The sequence below is a fragment of the Microtus ochrogaster genome, chromosome 5, assembly GCF_000317375.1.
Source record: "Microtus ochrogaster isolate Prairie Vole_2 chromosome 5, MicOch1.0, whole genome shotgun sequence".
NCBI lineage: Eukaryota > Metazoa > Chordata > Mammalia > Rodentia > Cricetidae > Microtus > Microtus ochrogaster.
In genome coordinates, this window is record NC_022012.1 from 26,428,495 (window position 1) to 26,449,272 (window position 20,778).

The following is a 20,778-nucleotide window of genomic DNA, read 5'->3' on the forward strand; positions in this document are numbered from 1 at the left end:
AAAAACCAAAAAAAAAAAAAAAAGAGGTAGCCAGGAATATTCCTAAGCTAATGGCCTAGCAGTGTTATAATAAATATAATATATATATTATATATACATATAATATACATATATTATAGTTTCTATGTGATTCTTCGGGTCTAGACAGCTGAAAATAAAATGCAGCCTCTGCCTACGTTAATTTGTTAAGGTCTTTGTGGTCTTTGTTGTTGAGCACAAGAAAAATAGTATAATTTCTTCAGCATGGTTTTATATGTCTTCCTGTGTTGTAACTTAAAAATTTATTATTAGTTATTACATCCCGGCGCTGGCAGCTTCCTTCACAGGTGTCCTATAACCTGAGTTTTTAAAACCTAGTGAACTTTGCATTACAATTTTTTGTATTAATTGTATAGTTTGTCATGGTTTTCAAGGAAAAGTAATGCTTTTTATAATAATAATTTTCAAAGCCTTTACCGTTGTAAAGTTAATCACTTATAGAAAGGTTTGTATTTGCAGAATTCCAAGTCATTGTTAATTTTAAATCATTAGTAGAAAAACAAGTATACCTTCACAGCTAATGGTTTATCTTTTGAAAACAACTCAGAGTTGGCTTAAGGAAATGTGCATTCCTAATGCAGATTGAAAGAGATGATGCAAATTCAATCAGCCTTGGGCTTGTTTCACACTTTAAAACTGTCTTTGCCTACAGTATAAACAACTTGAATGTTCTATTTATTTTTAACATTGCCATCTGTCACTGTGAGATGCCACATTGGAAAGATACAGCTATAGTTTGAGTCTGAAAACTTAAAGCTCCCTATACTATTATACAACAAGGGCAACAGGAAATTTTTTCCCTTTAAAGCTATTTTTTTATGATCTTTATGTGTTCAATAATTTGTGTAGATAAAAATGAAACTGAGTTTTTGTGGCCTAACCAAGACAGCAAATATCCTTGGTACTTAAGGGGAAAAAAAGTAAGTTTGAGGGAACAAAAAGAAAAAAGTAGTAGTGAATAATAGGATATAGTTTGATGGAAGAAGCTGCAGTCCTGCTATGAGCAGAGAAAATACATCTTTGTTTGTGTTGCTTAGTATCCATGGAGAAATATTGACATCTTTTCCACTTTGGAAATGGCCTCAGTTGTTGTCTCCTCTCCTTTCTGATCCACATTGCTTCCGGTCCATGATGCTGTCCCCACCGATCTTAGATTCTATTGTCCTGCCTGTATTCTCTCATTTCTTACATGGATGCCTCCTATTGACCTGTCTTCAACTTCAGTGATTCTGCCTTCTGCTCTGCATAGTTTCTCTTGTGCTTATGTAATAAATTCTTAAATTTTCATGTCATAGTTTCATTATTAGGGTTAACACCTGATCTTTTAAAAATAATTACCTTCATGAAATTCTGTCGTTATCTAACCTTATCTGTGAGAGAGGGACGGGAAAGAAAAAGAAGTAAGAGGAAGAGGAGACATGAGAACCATTGAGAAAAGCTGCTGAAAAGAAGCAAAAGTTTTCTCTGTGTGTGTGTTCCTTCAGACTGTTTTTTAATGACTCCAACTTCCCAATGTTAAAAAAAATCACCAGACCAAAAGATTCCAAGCAACCTTATCTTCTTTTTCGTATGTATGTATATGTATGCTTGTATGTATGTATGTGTGTATATGTATATATACATATATATCATAAACTTAAAAGCATAGGACACAAACAGTACAACCATCCAGCACACGAAATAGTTAGTATATAAGAATGTGAAATTAACCAGGCAGTTGTGGCACACACCTTTAATCCCAACACTCAGAAGGATCTCTGAGTTTGAGGCCAGCCTGTTCTACAGAGTGAGTTGCAGGACAGCCAGAGCTACACAGCAAAACAAACAAATAGAATGTGAAATTAAAGTGTACTTTTGAGCTGTAAGCTTCTAAACAGAAAAGAGTAGGGACTTAGATAAACCTCTCTGACCATTATTAAAATAGCTGGACAGAAATTTTTAGAAAGCCAGCTTAAATATTGTGGTCATTTAGTAGAGTAATAGTATTGGATTCTCTCCTTGAGCCTATGACCCATGGAACCATATGTTCCTAATAAATTATCACAGTGCCCATAGATATTAGCATCTGTCAGCCTTCATCAGAGAAGCTTCTCCTTGGCATAGGTGGCAATTTACACAAAGACCCAATTGATCATGTGCAGAGAACAAAAGACTGTAGAGTGTTCAGTCCCAGATTGGACATTACATTTCTCATGCTAGGGCTCAGGGAATCTGTGCAGAAGAGGGAGCAGAATGATTGTAAGAGCCAGAAGTGGGGGTGACTTCAAGGAACATACAACAAGACAGATGCACACGTGAAATGGCATCTTACATAAGACCAGTGCATGCTTCAGCCAGACAAAATCCCATGTTAGAGGGCAGGAAGGCAGAATGCAGTTCCTCCACTAGCTGAGAAGACATTAGCATTTGATGGCTGTTAAGAGAGGGAGAGACAGAATTGTTGTTGTTGTTGTTGTTGTTGTTTTAAATCGGGTAAAGCAGAGCACACCCCAGTCTCAAAGCCAGCTGGGCCACACAAACTGGATCAGCTGGGCAAAGAAGTAATTCTTTTTTAAAAGGAATCTTAAAGTATGATGTGATGGTATGGGCAGGTTGAGAGGAGGGTGATAAGGGGAGGAGCGGGGGAGTATGAATCTGTTCAGAATGCATTCTATGTAGGGATCTGATTTTCTGAACTCTCTCTGCAGGCATCAGGAATACAAGTAGTACACAAACATATGAAGGGAAAACCCATATATTTATAATAAATAAATCTTTAAAAATATGTGAAATTCTCAAAAAATTAATATTTTTTAAATCTAAGAAAAGAAAATATAAAAATATCAATTTGAATAATAGAGAGTTAACAAAACAATAAACAATCAGAATTAAGCTAAAGTAGAAGGAGCTATGTCTGTCTACATGTCTGTCTGGAATCTGTTCATTTTTCTCTGTGTTGGAGCTTAAGCCAGGTCTCAGGTATGCTAGACAAGTCCCTACTCTTAGTTCTCCTCCAAGTTCCTATTCATTGATTCATGTTGTATAATCTCCCGGTCAGAAACAAGATCTATGTAATTGATATAGATAAGTTTTTGGTTTAAAACTTTTCCAAAGACAGCACAAAATATTTTTATTGCATGTATTTAATGTGTGTGTATGTGTGTATGTATACACATGTGTGTGTCCATGTCACGATATATGTGTGGAGGTCAGAGGACAGCTTGTATGAGTTATTTCTCTCTTTCTGTCCATCGTGAGTCCCAGGGATGGAACTCAGATCTTCAGGCCCAGCAGCAAGTGCAGTTACCTGCTGAATCATCTCTTGGGCCCTAATTATAGTATTTATAGCACAATGGTGGGAGAAGGAGCCTCTTTAGATGGTCACATAAATAGGCTGCATGATGTATTTTTGTTCTCTGCTTGGTAATAACCAGTTTTGTTTTCCTCTGGTAGCAGATACAGAAATAACTTTGGGGAATAATTTTATAGTTCAAACGTGTAACTGATAAGATACTTTGATTTATTTAAGAAGTAATTTAATATGACACCTTATCATAATAGTTTTGAAATTAAGAACAAAACCTAAAATTCTTGGTAGTTTTTGGTTCGTTTGTTGTTTGGAGTAGTGCTGTGGTGGAGTCCAGAGCCTTGGCTGCATGCTGGTCAAGGCTGTGTCTAGAGCAGCATTCCCAGCCTGCAGTGTTGGATTTATTTGTTTTTAATTAGTAGTTCTTTGAGAGTTTTATAAATATATTTTTGTTAGACCTACCCATCTCCCTCCTACTGTGTTCTTTTAAGGCAAAACTTCCTTGTAGTGTTCTTCTAAAAAAGTGGTCTTCTAATATCTTGCTTTCTTTCTTGTTTTATTTGTGAAGTTGCTAATTCCAGTTCTTTCCTTTATTTCCTTTTTCTCTCTCACTTCTTCCTTCCTCCCTTCTCTCCTTCCTTCCTTTCCTTTCTCCCTTTTTTCATTCCTTGACTTTCTAGCTTCTTTATTGTCATGTTCCTTCAGTGTCACTTTAATTGAAATGATCACATTTTTCCTCTCCTATTTGGAATGTTGTCTTAAATATTCTTCCTGATGAACGTAAACATGCACGAGGCTGGCACTATAAGAATTGAGTTTGGCCTGGAGAGATGACTCAGTGGTCAAAAGCAGTGATTGTCCTCCCAGAAGATTTGGGTTCAGTTCCTAGCATCCACGTGCTGTCTCACAGTTCTATGTAACTCCTGTTTCAGGGGGCTCTGATACTTTCTCCTGGCCTTTGTGAGTACGAGGCATGCAGATAGTACATAGGCACACATATAGGTAAAATACTCATAACAAGAATAAAATTAAAATTATAATAAATTTTAAAAAGGAGGATCAGGTGATAAAACCAGTATCTTTTATGGAAGCGTCAGGGGAGTGTTAGAATGCCCAAGTCAGTTTCCTCTCTGAATATACTATAAAGATTATGTCACAATAATATTTTCTCTTTTTTGTTTTGTTTTTGAGACAGGGTTTCTCTTTGTAACAGCCCTAGCTGTCCTGGAACTAACTCTTGTAGAACAGGCTGGTTTCGAACTCACAAAGATCTGCCTGTCTCTGCCTTCCAAGTGCTGGGATTAAAGGCACGTGCCACCACCGCTCGGCTATCAAGATAATATTTTCAGAAAAAGAACCCTAGAAAATTTATGATGGCTTTCCTCTTTCCTTCCCTTTCCTTCCATTTTATGCAATTTTTGCATCCTTTGTGCCTGATACATACTTTAAAGTTTCTGATTTCTGCTTATGAACAAAAGCTGTTTCCATTAGAGACATCAAAATGTTTTCTAACTTCTCACATCCCCTTCAAATTGTGTTAGGATGGGCCCCTAGCCACAGTTGTCTATTCTAATTAGTCTTTGCCATTTTAAGATATCATTTCAAGTATTAGTTTCATTCATTAATCAGATTTATTTATTATCTTGTGTGGTGCTAGAGGTCTAACCCTAGTCCTCATTCATGATAGGCCTACTGCCTTGCCAGTGAGAAATAATAATGCTCCAATCCCCTGGTCAGTAATTAATTAGTGTATAATACATGCTGTAGCTGAAATAGAATACAACAGATAGAACTGCAATCTTGGGGGAATTGAGAAGGAGTGATGGGGGGGTGGTAGATAAAGCAGTGAACTATATGATATAGCAGGTAAGTGCTGTGGAGAAAAATACAGCTGAGAGAGGGGTTCAGAAGCTGAGCACCTAGGATATCGTTCATACGGGGTTGAGATTTCAGGGACGGGACTGTTGGAGCATCACTTGTGAGCAAAAATTATAGCCCACAAATGTGTCATTAGGAAGGCCAGAGAGCTAGAGAGAGAACGGAGGGTTTAGATCAAAATGGGAGAGGTTGATTTCACATCCTCTGGGCCTAGGTGCTGCTGTGGGGCTTTTGATGGTATTTGAGAAGATAAAGATTATAAGCAGAACAATTGCTTGATTTAATATATTTTGTCAAAAGAATCATTTTAGTGGCTGTCTTAGAGGTAAAAGAAAAGAGTCGCACAGTGGCTGCTAAGGTGACCAGGCAAGTGGTGATGATATGTGGGACAAGAGAGTGTTAATTTTCTATATATATTTGGCCATAACTTCAAAGAATTTGCAGACACTGTGGAGACTTTGAAATAAAAGTTAAGAATATAGCCAGTTGCCTCCCCAGTGGATTCTCTTGTGCCTCCTACACACACCAAGGCACATCCTATTCATATCTCACAGATGATAGCTCTAAACGCTTTTTAATGTGAAGGGAAAGATGACAGGTGGCTTCCCCTTTGCCATAGGTGTGCAATAGTTGACACAATATAGTGCATTTTTCATTTAGAAGAACTTTCAAATTTTTTATTTTAAAATAATGTCTTAGAAGTTGCAGAAATAGCACAGAGAGGTCCCTTGTACTTTTCACTCCTCCGAGTTGTTACATCTTACATAACTAGTTATATAGTGTATAATCAAAAGCAGGAAAATGACATTATCCCAATAGTTAGCCATAGTGTAGACTTTACTCCCAGATCTGCCCATTTTTGTGTACACTTTCTTGTCTGCTTCTACTTGCCATAGAGAAAAGCCTTTGGTTTTAACATGAGAGTTTGGTGTCATTAACTGTGCAGTTCTCTCACAGCTACATACGCTTTTGTGGAGTTTGTTTATTGTACCTGTTGATGTTGTAGGTAATACAAGGGCCTTGTGGATTATACTAAGTACTAGCAAATTGACTTTTCTACATCATATGTTTTTCTTCTTTTCCCACCTTTATTCTTTGTGTTTGTGTGGAGGGCATATATGTATCTAGACATTTGTGTGGATGTGTGCACACCCTTGCATGTATGTGGAGTTCAGAGGTTGATGCTGAATGTCTTTCTCAAGCACTTTCCAACTTATTTTTTTTGAGACTTTCTCACTGAACTTGGAGCTAACCAGTCCGGCAAGACTGTTTGGCCAGTTAGCACCAGGTATCTTGCCTGTCTCTTCCTCCCTGGTGTTGAGATTATAGACACCTTCTACTGCACCAGGCCTTCTGTATGGGTGCTGGGGATCTGAATCAATTATGCATGCCTGTGTGGAAGCCACTTTACAACCTAGCCCAGCACTGGCTTTGTTCTTATTTTCTTTTTCTGACCATTGCCCTCCGTTGCTTGTGTTTATATTGAGCAAAGAAAGGTTTGGGAGGGAGAGGTGTTTTTAATTTGAAATTCAGAAAGAATGGATTTGCTTTCTCTGTCATGAATAAATTCTAGGAGCCTTACATCCTGCTCAACAAAACCCTCAAGTCCACAGCTTTTCCATTAGTGGGAAATTAACTTGCTTTGTTCCTGCATCCTTTTGTATTTTAAAATCAAATTAATTCATTACTTTCTCTACTGTGCCTTGCCATTTAGCAACAATTTTTTTTTTTGTTTTTTTTGTTTTTTGTTTTTCGAGACAGGGTTTCTCTGAGGTTTTTGGAGCCTGTCCTGGAACTAGCTCTGTAGACCAGGCTGGTCTCGAACTCACAGAGATCCGCCTGCGTCTGCCTCCCAAGTGCTGGGATTAAAGGCGTGCGCCACCACCGCCCGGCTAGCAAAAATTTTATATTCAAAGCTATGTTCAACAAAGGAGGAAAGAGTTAGTGTAATGAACAGTCTCGCATGTGTGTAACTCCTGTGAGCATTGTCTCTGCGCCTCATAGCTGTGCACTTTTGGCGTGTTTCTCAGCCTCTCTGTGCATCTGTAAGATCAGATAACAGTATCAGCTGCATAGAGTTAGGATGAAGATTTTAGTAAAACTATTTATTTATTTATTTATTTATTTATTTATTTATTTATTTATTTATTTATTTATTTATTATGTATACAGTATTCTTCCTACAGGCCTCATTACATATGGTTGTGAGCCACCATGTGGTTGCTGGGAATTGAACTCAGAACCTTTGGAAGAGCAAGCAATGCTCTTAACCGCTGAGCCATCTCTCCAACCTCGATTTTAGTAAAACTTAGAATTGTGTCTGATATGTAATAATGATTTTGTTGAAGAAAACAATATCTGATGGTAGAATTTACATTGGAATTAGTAAAACTTCAGTTGGAACAGGAAGTATATCAGTGTTTTCCGGTTCAGTGGTGATAATGTAGGGTAAGTGAAGATTCTCTTCAGTGTGTATATATAATGTTTTAATAGTCATAGCCGAGGCTGGTTGAATGCTCATTTGGCAGAGGTTGCTGAGGGCTGAGGATTGCTTCATTTGCTGGTCAGTGTTTCCAGTAGAGGACAGGAAGCTCCTTAAAGACAGTGGTGAAGTGAGCCTCATCCCTGTACAGTGATAGGTCCTTTGGAAGCTCTGAATTTTCCATTTTGAGCAAACTTCTTTTTTCCGTGATCCATGCATAATCGTCATTCTTAGAACTTTCTATGAAGAGTCTCTGTCAGTGGATGCATTTTAGAAACATGTCAGTAGCATCACATGCACAACTTAGCATCAGCGGAGACACTGAAAGGTTGGTCCCCTTAGCCTGCTGCGGTGGGTTTTATGACTCAGCCTTTTATTAGCAATACTTCTTACTTGATTACTTACTTTTCTTGTCTTGGTTTTGCTCTCACATGCCTCGTTTTGTCAGTTACACTGCCCCCACCCACTTAGCAAATACAAATAACTGAATAGTAAGGAACTGGCAAAGCATGAAGGGCACAGTTAAATGGCAGTTTTCTAGGACTGCTTTCTGAACAGGAAGCACTCACCTGTGGGAGGCTGATGGGTGGAGCCATGCTGGTGAAGCCTGTTCTGCAAGTGTGAGCTTAAGTTGGGGCGTTCCTGTGGTGTGGCAAAGCTGCTCTGACTGAGAGAGGAGGATTAAGCTTCTAAGGCCGAGCTCTTACAGAGGCTGACTCAAACAGGCCTGAAATCTGGGCCAAGTGCTTCTGAGAGGGGGACCTGGAAACAGCTGGCACCTTCAAGTGTGGTGAAGACCTGGCCAGGAATGCTGACATGCTGGATAAGATCTGAGCTGGTGTGTGATTGTGCTGTATTCTTAAGCTGTTGGGGAATGCACAGCTCCCATTGCCTGCCGACTCTACTGCTAAATACAGCCACAGAGTAATTTTAAATACTGATCTTAAAACTTTCACCACAGCAAGAGGTAAGGAGGTTTCAATCCGTCTTTCAATATTTCATTCAAACTACTTTTGGACTAATTCCTTGGTTCTATTTTTAGATCATATTTGAGCACATGTTACCTTGGTTCTCAAGTGCATTCTGATTCAGTATTTATTTGGAAATGAAATAATAACATTAATATTTGTCTTGTTTGTAGAGATATATTCACTTCTTAAAGTAGAATTTGTCAATTGTGCTTCACAGGTGTTATTTTCCCAGAGAGTTTTAGTAAACATTTATTTTCTGCTATTTTTGGTCAGCTTAGTTGGTAATGCCTTCTAGACCTGAGTTAAAGTAATAGAAGTTTTCATTATTAGATGAGTGTGTGTGTGTGTGTGTGTGTGTGTGAGAGAGAGAGAGAGAGAGAGAGAGAGAGAGAGAGAGAGAGAGAGAGAGAGAATATGAATATTTCTTGTGGGCTAATAGTGTTTCAGTGCTTGATTAATGGAAAATGAGCAGTGCCCTGGAAAGGCTGCTTTGGTTAGCATAAGGAAGGAAATCCCCTTCTGCCCCTTCCTTCCAGCACTGCCTTCCCTAAAGACAGCTGTCTCCACTCTCAAAGGACTATGTATTCCCAGAGACTGCATGGCTAGGTCATGTTCATTGCTGCTTTGACCATGAAGCATTTTTATTATATTATTTCATGAGCACTACATGGAAATAAGTATTTTCTCTAAATCACAAATCAGCTCAGTTATTCTTTTTTTCTTTTCAAGGTTGACCTACCATTGCTTAAATTGTAATCAGTATTGTAATTTTCAAAATATTAGGTGGAGAAGTTTCAGAATTTAGAGTTCTTTTTCATAGCCAACTTTGCATCTGTCATTCAGTCAAATGATCTGAAAGCACAACTTTTGCTCCTTCCAAGCGCTAGGAAATATTGTTGTGTATTTAGTAGAAGAGCGCAGAAATGTAAAATTAGGTAGAAAATTACAGGAGGGAAAACTGGAAACCATCCAGCCTTTGTCTGTGCCCTCTGATCAGCTTGGGTCTTTCATGGAGTTGTGTGGCCAATTGGAACAAACAAGGTCTGAAAAGCAGTCAGATTCTTTGTCAGTCATGTACCAAGGGAAGATTACTGAAGTTTTCATAACACAGGGAAAGAGAAATTGTAATGGGGAAAATGACACAGAGCACTTGGCATTTGTCATTGCTTGTGAGCCAAGTGGTGGCTGTTAGTATTGTCCTTCTGTTGCGTCACGAAGGAAGTGAGATTTCAATAAGTAATTTGCTAAAGACTTCTGAATTTTGAAATGAGGAGAGGCTGAATCCTAATCCTTGGGTCTGACTTCAAAGCCCAGCTTTTTGCCTTTAAAGAGACTTAATGTAAGTTCCAAACTCTCAAAATATCTGTATTTTTAGAACCTATCCCTTTACTTTTTGCTCTAAAGTCTCCACAGCTCTCCCAGCCCACCTATGATAATACTGATGCTCATACCAACCTTCATAGCTTAATAGAATAAATACAGTGACAGTAAAATTTGAAGATGCTTATGTTTGAATCTAATCAAAGAAGAAATAGTAGTATCCAGGAAAGAGATTTTTCATGCCATTGAATTTAAATTTTTGTTCCCCCTAAAAGTTCATACAGTATTTTGGTAAACTCAACTGAATTCCTAAAAGATTGCTATACTTTAATTTTTATGAGACTGTTTATATTAATATATTTCTTCCTGCAGTCATACTTGCCAAGTAGTAGTAAGTCATCCTGTAAAAATTAGAACCCAAACAATATTAAACCTCTTAGTGCATTTAAAAAAAAAAACTTTAACCTGTGTATTTTATCTCATTCTGGTGTTAAAATACATTCAACATCAAGAAATTTATATCCACCTCATGCTTCCTCCTACTTGCTTCTGGTAAAATGCAAATCTTCCTTTTGTTCCACTTTTAGAAATGAAATTAGTCATAGTCTTTTATATAACTGTGTTGGTAAAGTCACCAAGTTATTTAAAAAAAAAGAACTTATCTTGGTTTTGCAAAGAGCTGAGGAAGAAAACTACTCATATGTTTTAGTTTGTTATTAAAATTTAAAAATAAAAACAAGTGCCTGTGAGTTGAAAAAACATATAGCTTACTTAAAGCCACTTTAAATCTAAAGTCACATAATCTAGATTTTGTGTCTCTATGATATTTCTAGTAAGGAACACAGCTTCCTGGAAAAATCAAACAAGCAGGGTAGATAATAAGAGCAGTATCTAATGTCATGACATTTTCCCAAGGAACAGGGCTTTTAAAAATTTCATGTTGTAACTTTGTGTGTTTTGTGTCCTCTGTGAAGGACAGCCGCCTCATCCTTCTTTGGTGTCAAATATCCGTATATGTTAGGAATGCCATGTTAGTGCTTTGTGGTATGGGGAAACTGGTTGCCTTTTTCTGCTTAGCTCTTTCTATGTGAGCTGTTCTTCTTTCTTCTATCACTGGAAGATATTCTGTCTGTCTGGTGCACCACCACTGCCTGGCGAAAGATTCTGTTTTTAAATTCACTGCAGACCTGTTTTCCAGAACCTTTAATGTCATTGATTTGCTTTCAGGTCAGCTTTGCCTTTGAAATAGCTCCTGATCTCCCTCATCAGCAAACGAGAGCCTATTATATAACTGTCAATAGAGTTCTGTCACTTGCATCCCCCCACTTCTGTCTCTGTCTCTTTCTCTCCAACAGAGAGTTATTACTGCCAGTGTGCCATTTTAAATCCAGCCTGCAGGACTTGGCAGGCATTCCTAGGATACCTGGTTTCCTCCCTTTGAGGTTGGAATGTCATCATCACTGTGAGCCACGCAGGCTCTAGATGTTTTCTCTCTGGCAGCCTCCTGCAGCTGTCACCTGCATCAGTTACAGAATTATGTTTTCTCTTACTTTCGAAATTATTAATGATATCTCGAGCAAGAGTGAGTCTGTACTTTTTTTGTTCCACAATAACATCAAGAGCATTTAAAAAGCTGAAGCTCAGCATACCTAAAGAATTTTTGAATATTTGTTTGGGGATTCAGAGTGTGAAATCCAAAGCTGGACAACTGTTGTATTCCTGATTTCAAAAATAGGAGCTAATTAAAGAAGACGTTAAGAGTTGGCTTTTGAGCACCACTCTGCAGAAGCCCAGAATTCTGTAGGTAAAATTTACTGTATTTTTTTTTTCTTTTGCTACAGTAACTTTCTTCTTGAAACCTAGGGCCAAAGTTAATCTTTATAATGTATATGCAATTGGCTAACAAAAATGATAACATAAATGTCATTTAGTGGTTGTCTAAGTACTTGGAAGCAAAGTAAGTCAAAATAATTAATAGAATATAATATAGCATAATCAGTTTTATCCCTAAGTCCTAGAAAGGAATGTATGTTATATAAATTAGTTATATAAAGATCCTCTCTCTAATTTTAAACATCCGTGAAACAAAATAAATAATTAAAAAGAACTAAATTCTGTATACTAGACATTAAACAATAACCTTAATAATGACTTTTTAATGTTAAGTTCTTATGCTACCCTTTCCTCAGAAGACTTAGGAAACCCTCCTTTAAAACAGAGCTTTCTAATTAAGTTTTAGATAATGCTCTTGATAAATTATTTAAACCATATTTTATATAGACTTGAGGTTTTCTATGCTGTTTGACTGTTTTCCCAAAGAATTTTATGTTTGGGGGTATTTTTTATTGAAATCTAGATTTGTGCTGCCTACTGAAACATTTTATTATACCACTAAACTAAGATCTTACACTGATTTCACTGTTTGTAATATAACACAACTCGTTATCAAAAACGTATCTTTGTACTCTTGGCCCAGTAGTTTTTCACTAGCCTAGTCAACAAAGGGCTTACCTTATCAGACCAGGGATTGAACATACTTAATCTGAAGTGCTTAGAACTCAAAACGTTTTATATCAAAATGATGTCACAGATGAAAAATTGTACACCGTATCTCATGTGACAAATTGTAGTCAAAATGTGGATACAAAGTACCATTACATACAATTGCCCATATGTAAGTCATACATGAAATATAAATGAATTTTATTTAGGCTTGGTCCCCTCTGATCTTTTTCCATAGATACATGGAGAGATATATATTCAGATAGATGATAGATAGATAGATAGATAGATAGATAGATAGATAGATAGATAGATAGATAGATAGATTTGTCTGACTCTGAAAATATCTGAAGTCTAAAGCCTTTCTGTTACCAAGCATTTTAAGTAAGTGGTACTTACCCTGCATTTCTCTTATTATTGAGAAGCTATAAAAGCTTTAAATTTCTAGAGCATTGTCTCTGATGTGTTTTAACATATTCAGATATTACTGAGGAGGCTTGAAATATGTGTGCTAGGTTATCTTGATAATTTATTGCTGGATATGTAGAAAAGAAGGCATAAATGGAAGTGTTCCCATAACCCTTGACATAGCAGATAATGGGAGGTAATCATTTTATTTAATATGTCTGTTTGGATTAAGAGTGTAATAGTGATTAGATATTCATTTAGAATGCAATATTAATACAAACTGAAATTAAATTCATTAATATCTCTAAGGTCCTGACAGCAGCAGCCTCATGTTTAGAAGTTGTTGCCTGGGCTGTTACACTAGGATCTCTCTTTCTTTACTAGAAAAACCAGTCTTCATGTTTATTTTCACTTCTGATATTTATTCCAGTTCTGCAGAAGAACTTTTCATGGCTTGCAACTTCAGTTGTTAAATTCTGACCCCTCCTGATCAAATCTCTTTACCTAAAACAGATATGAAAAGTCATACAAGACTTTCAAAGGGGGGTTGAATTTAATTCACCACTTTCAAAATTTAAAATACAATAAAAAACAAGACAACTAAAAGATAACCTTAGTAGATACAGAATATCAGATGATAAAGGTCATCACCAGTTTATTTTATACTTTTATTCACTCAGGAAGAGGGAAGCTCTTCACATTTGTTTTCTACCCAAAAGACCCGAAGTTATTTTTAACGGTGAAATACAAGAAACAATCAGATTAAATCTGGGAACATAATTTAAAAATATTATTTCTTTTGTTTTTTGAGATTATAATATATCATTTTCCCCTTCCCTTTCCTCCTTCCAAGCCCTCCCATGTACCCCTCCTTGCACTCTTTCAAATTCGTGGTCTGTTTTTATCTATCTATCTATCTATCTATCTATCTATCTATCTATCTATCTATCTATCTTCTATCATCTATCATCTATCTATCATCTATCTATCATGTATACAATATTCTGTCTACTCCTCAGTGATCCTTGCCTTGGGTGCAGGAGTTTGTATTGGAGATGTATCTGTAGGGACTGATTCCCACAGCTCTGTATTTTGTTTGTGGTTTTTTTTTAATAATGGTTGTGATCTATTACAAAGAGAAGTTTCCCCAATAAGTGGTTAAGATTAGGCTTATCTGGGAGTATAAGGATAAACATTTAGAATGTAGGTATGGATTATGCTGGTTTAGTAAAGTAGCAGTTGTAGATTCTTCTCTAATTCCAGGACTTCACTATCCCTGGTTAGATGGATAGATTTCTAGTAACAGGCATGTCTTAAGTCCAATTAGAGACTTTTGTTTACTGCCAGGGTATGCATGCCATTACTTTACCCTTAGGGTTATTGTGCCATGCTGATGGTTATTGTGGTTCATAGGCATCATAGCTGGGCAGAGCTCTTGGTTGCCTCCTTCCTTTGGAAGCTTGCATGATGCCTTCTGGTCCCATGAAATTTAGTCTTCTTGACCAAGCATTCATGTCAGTTCCAGCTCAGAGGTCTCTAGGTCCTGTGAATGAAGCACATGATATCTTTGGCAACAGGACTTACGTTCTACCTCTGGAGAGCAACCAAGAGCAACAACTGCAGTACATATTTTGGAAGTCTATTGAACAACCCTGACCAACAATTCAAAAGAGGGCTTCCCTTGCCAGGTGTTTATATTTTTATTAGATGTTTTTGGCTTTCAGAGGAAGCATTGTCAGCCCAAATGAGAGAATTTTATTTAAACTATGTATGTATATTTATATACAAGCATACAGGTATTATCTTTTTAGGTATATCATAGTATCTACTAAAATTTTTTATGTAGATACTAAATAGTATCCTCTTTATAACTTTTTCATACATCCTTACTGTTATTTTACCCTTCTTTCTTTCTTGTATTTATGATAAACATTTCTTAAAAGATCCAATTAAACAAGACAGAAACAACGGACTGGAACGGGAGAATTAAATTTAGATTATTTATATGTCAGTCTAGAAAGGTCTGTAGTCACATTATTATAATAACCTATAGAGCTGGACCTATAGAGTTAACTTGATGGGTAAAGCTACTACTGTTCTTGCAGAGGGCTTGAGTTTGACACCCTCTACCCTCTCCCCCAACCCTAATTTCTAATCCAGTGTGATTGACCTTTATCACCATGAATAGGTAAGGTATAATTTTAGGCTTTAGGCTGGGATGTAAATATTCAAGAAGTAAATTTACCACTCTCTTACTCCTGTATATCAGTAATGATTCTGGAATTTAACAGGAGCAAAATGGGTAGTAGATGCAAAAAGGATGTGCACACAGGCAGTTTCCCTGCACCCTCAAGTACAAATGGGACCTAGAATTCCTAGTGACATCCTCTGCTCTTAATTTTTATTGCAGCTTTAATCAGTTAGACTTTGTGTCACTGTTTTAGAAATGAACAAATATACACACTCTTTATCCCAACAGGAAAGAAAGCCATGTTAACAAACCAAGAAGCAGGGTTAGAACAGCCTAATGCTCTGGAAAGACCAGTTGAACGTGGGATAATCTCTGAATAGTGGGTTTATTGTATTGAGAGTTTGTTTAAAGGATCATAATTGTAAATTTATCCCATCATTATCAATTAGTTATGACTTCCATGTGTAATTAATTCCCACTGATGATTCTAGGTATGATGTTAACAAGTAATAAGGAAACAAAAGAATATTTGTCCCTTTCTGCTGTTAAGTTTATTTGAACACATGCAAATATGCATAACCAAAATAAATCTTCTGCCCCTTTCTGATTGGAGACGAGGGAGGAATGAGTAGATGGGGAGGGTGTTTGATGGAAATGGAAGGAACAGGAGGAGCAGAAGATGAAGAAACTGTGGTCGGTATATATATATATATATATATATATATATATATATATATATATATATATATAAAATAAGGGAAAAATAAAATAAAAAATAATCTTAGCGTGTTATAGGAAGGCTGCTTATTCATTCCAGCCACCCAGAACCACATAGAAACTGTATTAATTGAATCACTGCTTGGCTTATTAGCTCTAACTTATTATTCGCTAACTCTTACATCTTAATTTAACCCATTTCTAGTAATCTGTGTATCACCATGTGGCTATGGCTTACTGGCAAGATTCTGACCTGTGTCTTTCTCTGGGCGGGCTCCATGGCTTCTCCCTACTCTGCCTTTTTTCTCCCAGCATTCAGTTTTCTTTTCCTCACCTAGCTCTATTCTTTTGCCCTATCACAGGCCAAGACAGTTTCTTTATTCATTAACCAGTAAGAGCACACATAGACAGAAGGACCTCCCACACCATTAGGGACTGGAGAGATGGCTCAGAGTTTAAAAGCACTCTGGCTTTTCCTCTAGAGGACCCCTGTTCAATTCCCAGGACCCACATGACAGCTAACAGCTGTCCAAATGGATCCAGTTCCAGAGCATCCATTGCCCCAGGCATGCTTACAGGTATATCTGTACATCCTGGCAAAATACCCATACACATAAAATAAATAAATCTTTTTTAAAAAAGAGATCTACTTTTAAAATATAAATCTTAAAAAGACTCTTTATATATGTGTGTGTGTGTGTGTGTGTGTGTGTGTTGTGAAATTGTTAGTGTTTGTGAGAAATATATGAATTCCTAATTGTTTTTATATGATAAAAATTTTCTATATCTTACTTTTCAGACTCAGCTTATCTTAGAGATTATACTGAATCAGTAGATAGGCTCTAAAAAAAATAAAAATGGCTGGATGTGGCAATGCAACCCTTTAATCCCAGCCCTTGGGAGACAGAGGCAGATGAATCTCTGAATTCAAGACCAGCCTGGTTTACACAGCAAGTTTCAGGCCAACCAAGGCTACGTAGGGAGTCCTTGTCTCAAAAAACTAACCAAAGGAGCAAAGAAATGCACATCAGTAATTCTGTTTGAGTGTAAAATGATTTATTCAGCCAACTCCTTATTGGTGCATGTTTGGCTTTCTCATATACATATTGGGTGGCTTTTTAAGTAATCACTAGTTTTAAATTCTTTAAGCTAGTCATTGTGTTGCCATGGCATAAAGCCCATACTCAGTGTAACCTGTCGTTTGTAACCACATTGAATACTTGCTGCCCCACTAGCTCTCGTGCCTTCTGGCTCTGACACATACTCCTTGGCGCAGTTCTCCCTGACCATCCTGTCTCCTGGGTTGTTTTGCTCCCAAATTTCCTTATTAACCACTAAAACATCTGGCTCTCTCTCACTCTCTCCATTTAAGTGGTATACAGTTGTCTTGTGCCTTGTCGTCCTCCTCTAAATTGGAGATGAAGGCTGACCATATGGCTCAGCTCACAAGCCTGTTAACCAAATATGTCCAAAAGCCAGATGTTGTGCTACATGACTGAACTCTGGAGTCCCAGTATTCCTACAGACAGAGACTGGAGAATCACCTGCAGTCTCATGGATGATCTAGCCTGGAATATACAATATGGCAACAACAATAAGAAAGACCCTGCCTCAGCAAGTAGAGGACTCCCAAAAGTTGTCTTTTGTCTTCCACATGCTTTGTACACACATGTGCACACATAGTAAATATGAATTAATCAAATTACTAGCAGCTAGGGGGAAATATACAGTAACCTATTATTATAGTTTGTGTCACAGACTCAGAAATTAACCAATATACTGTAAATATCTCACCACATACTGGTGAAATTAAGAGCATGACACTTATTTTGCAGCAAAGAACTTTAGACAGGAAAGCTTTTGAATTTTTGCAGGTTTAACACATTAAAGGTAGCACCAAAATTATATTCATTCTAAGTAAAAAAATGTTTTGAGTGAAGGCTTACTGTGTAGCACTGGCTGGTCTGAAACTGTTTAGACAAGGCTGGCCTCAAAGTCATTGATCCACCTGCCTCTGCCCCCTGAGTGCTGGAATTAAAGGTGTGTGCATCACAACTCACTTCTGAGTAAATTTTTAAGACAGATTGTTCCATTGAACTTGTAGAGGGACTGTTTACTCCAGTTTATCCAGAACTTTTCCTGAGCATAACAAAGAAAGTGTCTTAAGAAAGTTTAGCTAGGAGACTTGCAGTCTGTGAGAAAGATGCTTCCATCTGCAGATAGTGTTTCCTATGAGGTGAAGTCTGACCTGGTCTAGAGTGCTCCATCTGGGTCCTGAGTTGCACAGAGTTCCCTCAGTCGTCTTCATCTGCTCTGAATATTTGGATTTGCTGAGGGATCCGGAGAAAGATGAATCAGACTCCAGTAATTGTGTGTACAGAGTAAGGAATTACGACCTTGGGAAAGTGCCTTTAGTCCAGCTCCTGATCTCTGAGCTTATGGTGTTGGTTTGCTGTGTGCTGTCTTTTAGAGTAACTCACCCTGAAGGGTGCAATTCTTAGCAAACATCACTATTCTAGGGATTTGTTTTCAGTGCTTTCACTGTTGTCTTTCTCATATATTAATCAGTGGAAATGTTTTCTCCAAATACTATTTTTTTATTTATTGTCTCGATCATCAAACAAGTTAAGTTGATGTATTTAGGTAATGTGGTATTTTATTGCCATTAGGTTGATTACCATGTTTTATGCCATTACAGGATGTGCCTCTTGGTGGAAGAAGAGGGAAGACAGTTTCTTTCTCCTATTGTATCCCATGAATTACAAATGCTGTGGAAATGTCTTACCATTAAGAAAAATATTTTATCCAGGCCTGAAATTCAGGCCTATCTCAACTAGTTGGGAAATTAAGGCAAGAAAATCTAAAGTTCAAAGCCTGGTTACAAAACAGTTAAAAGCTGTCCACACAACTTACCATCTCAGCATAAAAAATGTAAAGGCTGAGGATAGCTAGTGACAGGGCATTTGATGAGCATGCACAGGGCCTGGGCTTACTCTCCAATACTTAAAAAGAAAAGAACATTTCAAGACAACTGGATGGGAACTACCTTTATTCTTTGCCAGGCCTTTCTTACTATGAAGATATCCAAAACAAGACACTGGATCCAAACTCAGTTCCTTCTTCATGCTCTGAGATGGTGACTGGTTTGCCAGGCAAGCTTGATTTAAAGGTCACAGACTACAGTGCGTGTAACTGCTTACAGTTCCATCAAATAGGATCACAGTCTAGGGAGAACAAAGTGCATCAACAGTCAGACAACTGCCTGCAGTTATAAAGTATGTTTATAGCAGGTTATCTTGAAGGTAGACTATCAAGGTTAGTTTCTTCTTGTGCTAACTGAATTGTAATCCTTGCCACAACTAAGATATTCTTGTTTTTGTTTTTTTAGTGTCCAAAAAGCACGGCAAGCTCATTACTTTCCTACGAACATTCATGAAGTCTCGCCCAACGAAACAGAAGCTAAAGCAGCGGGGAATCTTGAAGGAGAGAGTGTTTGGTTGTGACCTGGGGGAGCACCTACTGAATTCTGGGTTTGAAGGTAATAATCAGCTTTATGAGCTTATGTTGTTCCTGACATGTTTGTATTGGTTTCTGTCACCAGTCACAGGGCAGATGTGGTGACCAGTGTGCCGTGGTTCAAGTTCAGCAGCTGGTGCTGCGGCTCACCTCCATTCTGGGTGGAGCTAAGAGTCTTAGGAAGTGCTTTGCCAGAAGTGTTCTGATCGGATAGAGTTGGCAGCATACAAAGGGCATTGTTACCTTGTGGACTTTGTCACATCTGTCCAGGTTACTTCTTCAGCCAGCTTCCCTGTTCATGTCCTCAAACATTTGTTTCCAATGACGGGTGTTGTTTTTTGATACTGTAAAATCCTAAAACCAGTCTCCTAGATTTTATACCTAAAATGTACATTCCTTTCTCCTTAAATTCTGAATGAATAATTTAGTGGTTGTTGAATTGTTGGAGGGAGGGAAAGGAGTTTGAAGTTTTGAGGGCTGAAGTTTTAATTAGAACAGAAATGTGTTTTTTAATATCCAGATTATATTTCATTTAATAAGTGTGTAAAATTTGAGACTTTGTCTATATTGTTTGCAGTCTATATCTGCAGTTATACCATGAATATATATTTTATATACACATATACTATTTAAAGTCTAAAAGAATTAAGTGTATACTTTAAATTATAAAACAACTAGAAAAATCAGGAAGAAAAATATTCATATTTTTATATATAACTGTGAGAGAAGATGAGAAATATATATAAAATAAAAAGATCTACCTATGTATTACATATAATTGTTTTTCCTTACATTCACTCTGCTTTATTTAGCTTTATAACTAAATGACAACTGTAAACTATAGCTATGTGCCGCATAGTGCTTTTTTGGGCAGTGATAGATTGTATATATGGCAGTAGTTCTGTAAGGCTGCAGTGTAGCTGAAAAATTCTTGTCACCTGTGAGACAGGTAGGCTTCCAAAAACTTAGTGCAGATTGGAGATCTCAGGGCTTGAGTTTAGTTTCCAGAATAATTGCCTCCCAACAAAAAGTCTTAGCCAGCACAGCACTGAGTATTTATGTCAAGATTGGCACTGGTCATTGTATAAAAGTACAAACTGTAAAATTATAATGACATACCTAATTTTTTATGTTTTTCAAGACAAAGTCTTTTTATGTAGCCCAGACTGCAGTCATATGTAGTCCAGAATGGCCATGAAGATCCCACTGCCTTTGCTCCTGAGTGCTGGGATTATAGGTGTGACATAGCAGACTGTGTACATAGTTCCTGATAATGATAATATTACTATTTTATGTAATAACTGTACTATTTAAAATAAGCACATTTTCCTTATAGAAAATGTTTCGTTGTGGTAGTTTTACACATTATGAATTACACTTGTTATTTTAGAGTGCATTGCTTCTATTTAAAAGTTACTCATGGAGAAACCCTGTCTCGAAAAACCAAAAAAAAAAAAAAAAGTTACTC

The 20,778-nt window shown here is 37.1% G+C and overlaps 1 protein-coding gene across 3 annotated transcripts in view; it reads left to right on the forward strand.

The window, feature by feature from the left end:
• Arhgap32 (Rho GTPase activating protein 32) overlaps positions 1-20,778 on the forward strand; it is a 230,116-nt gene that overhangs the window by 183,165 nt on the left and 26,173 nt on the right. For 2 of the 3 annotated variants that reach the window (XM_013346244.2, XM_013346245.2), the window contains one exon: positions 19,183-19,332. In XM_013346244.2, coding sequence (XP_013201698.2) covers positions 19,183-19,332 — 150 coding nt within the window. Of the gene's footprint in view, positions 1-8,327; positions 8,653-19,182; positions 19,333-20,778 lie in introns of those variants that run through there. The other variant, XM_005347001.3, reaches the window with a different exon arrangement.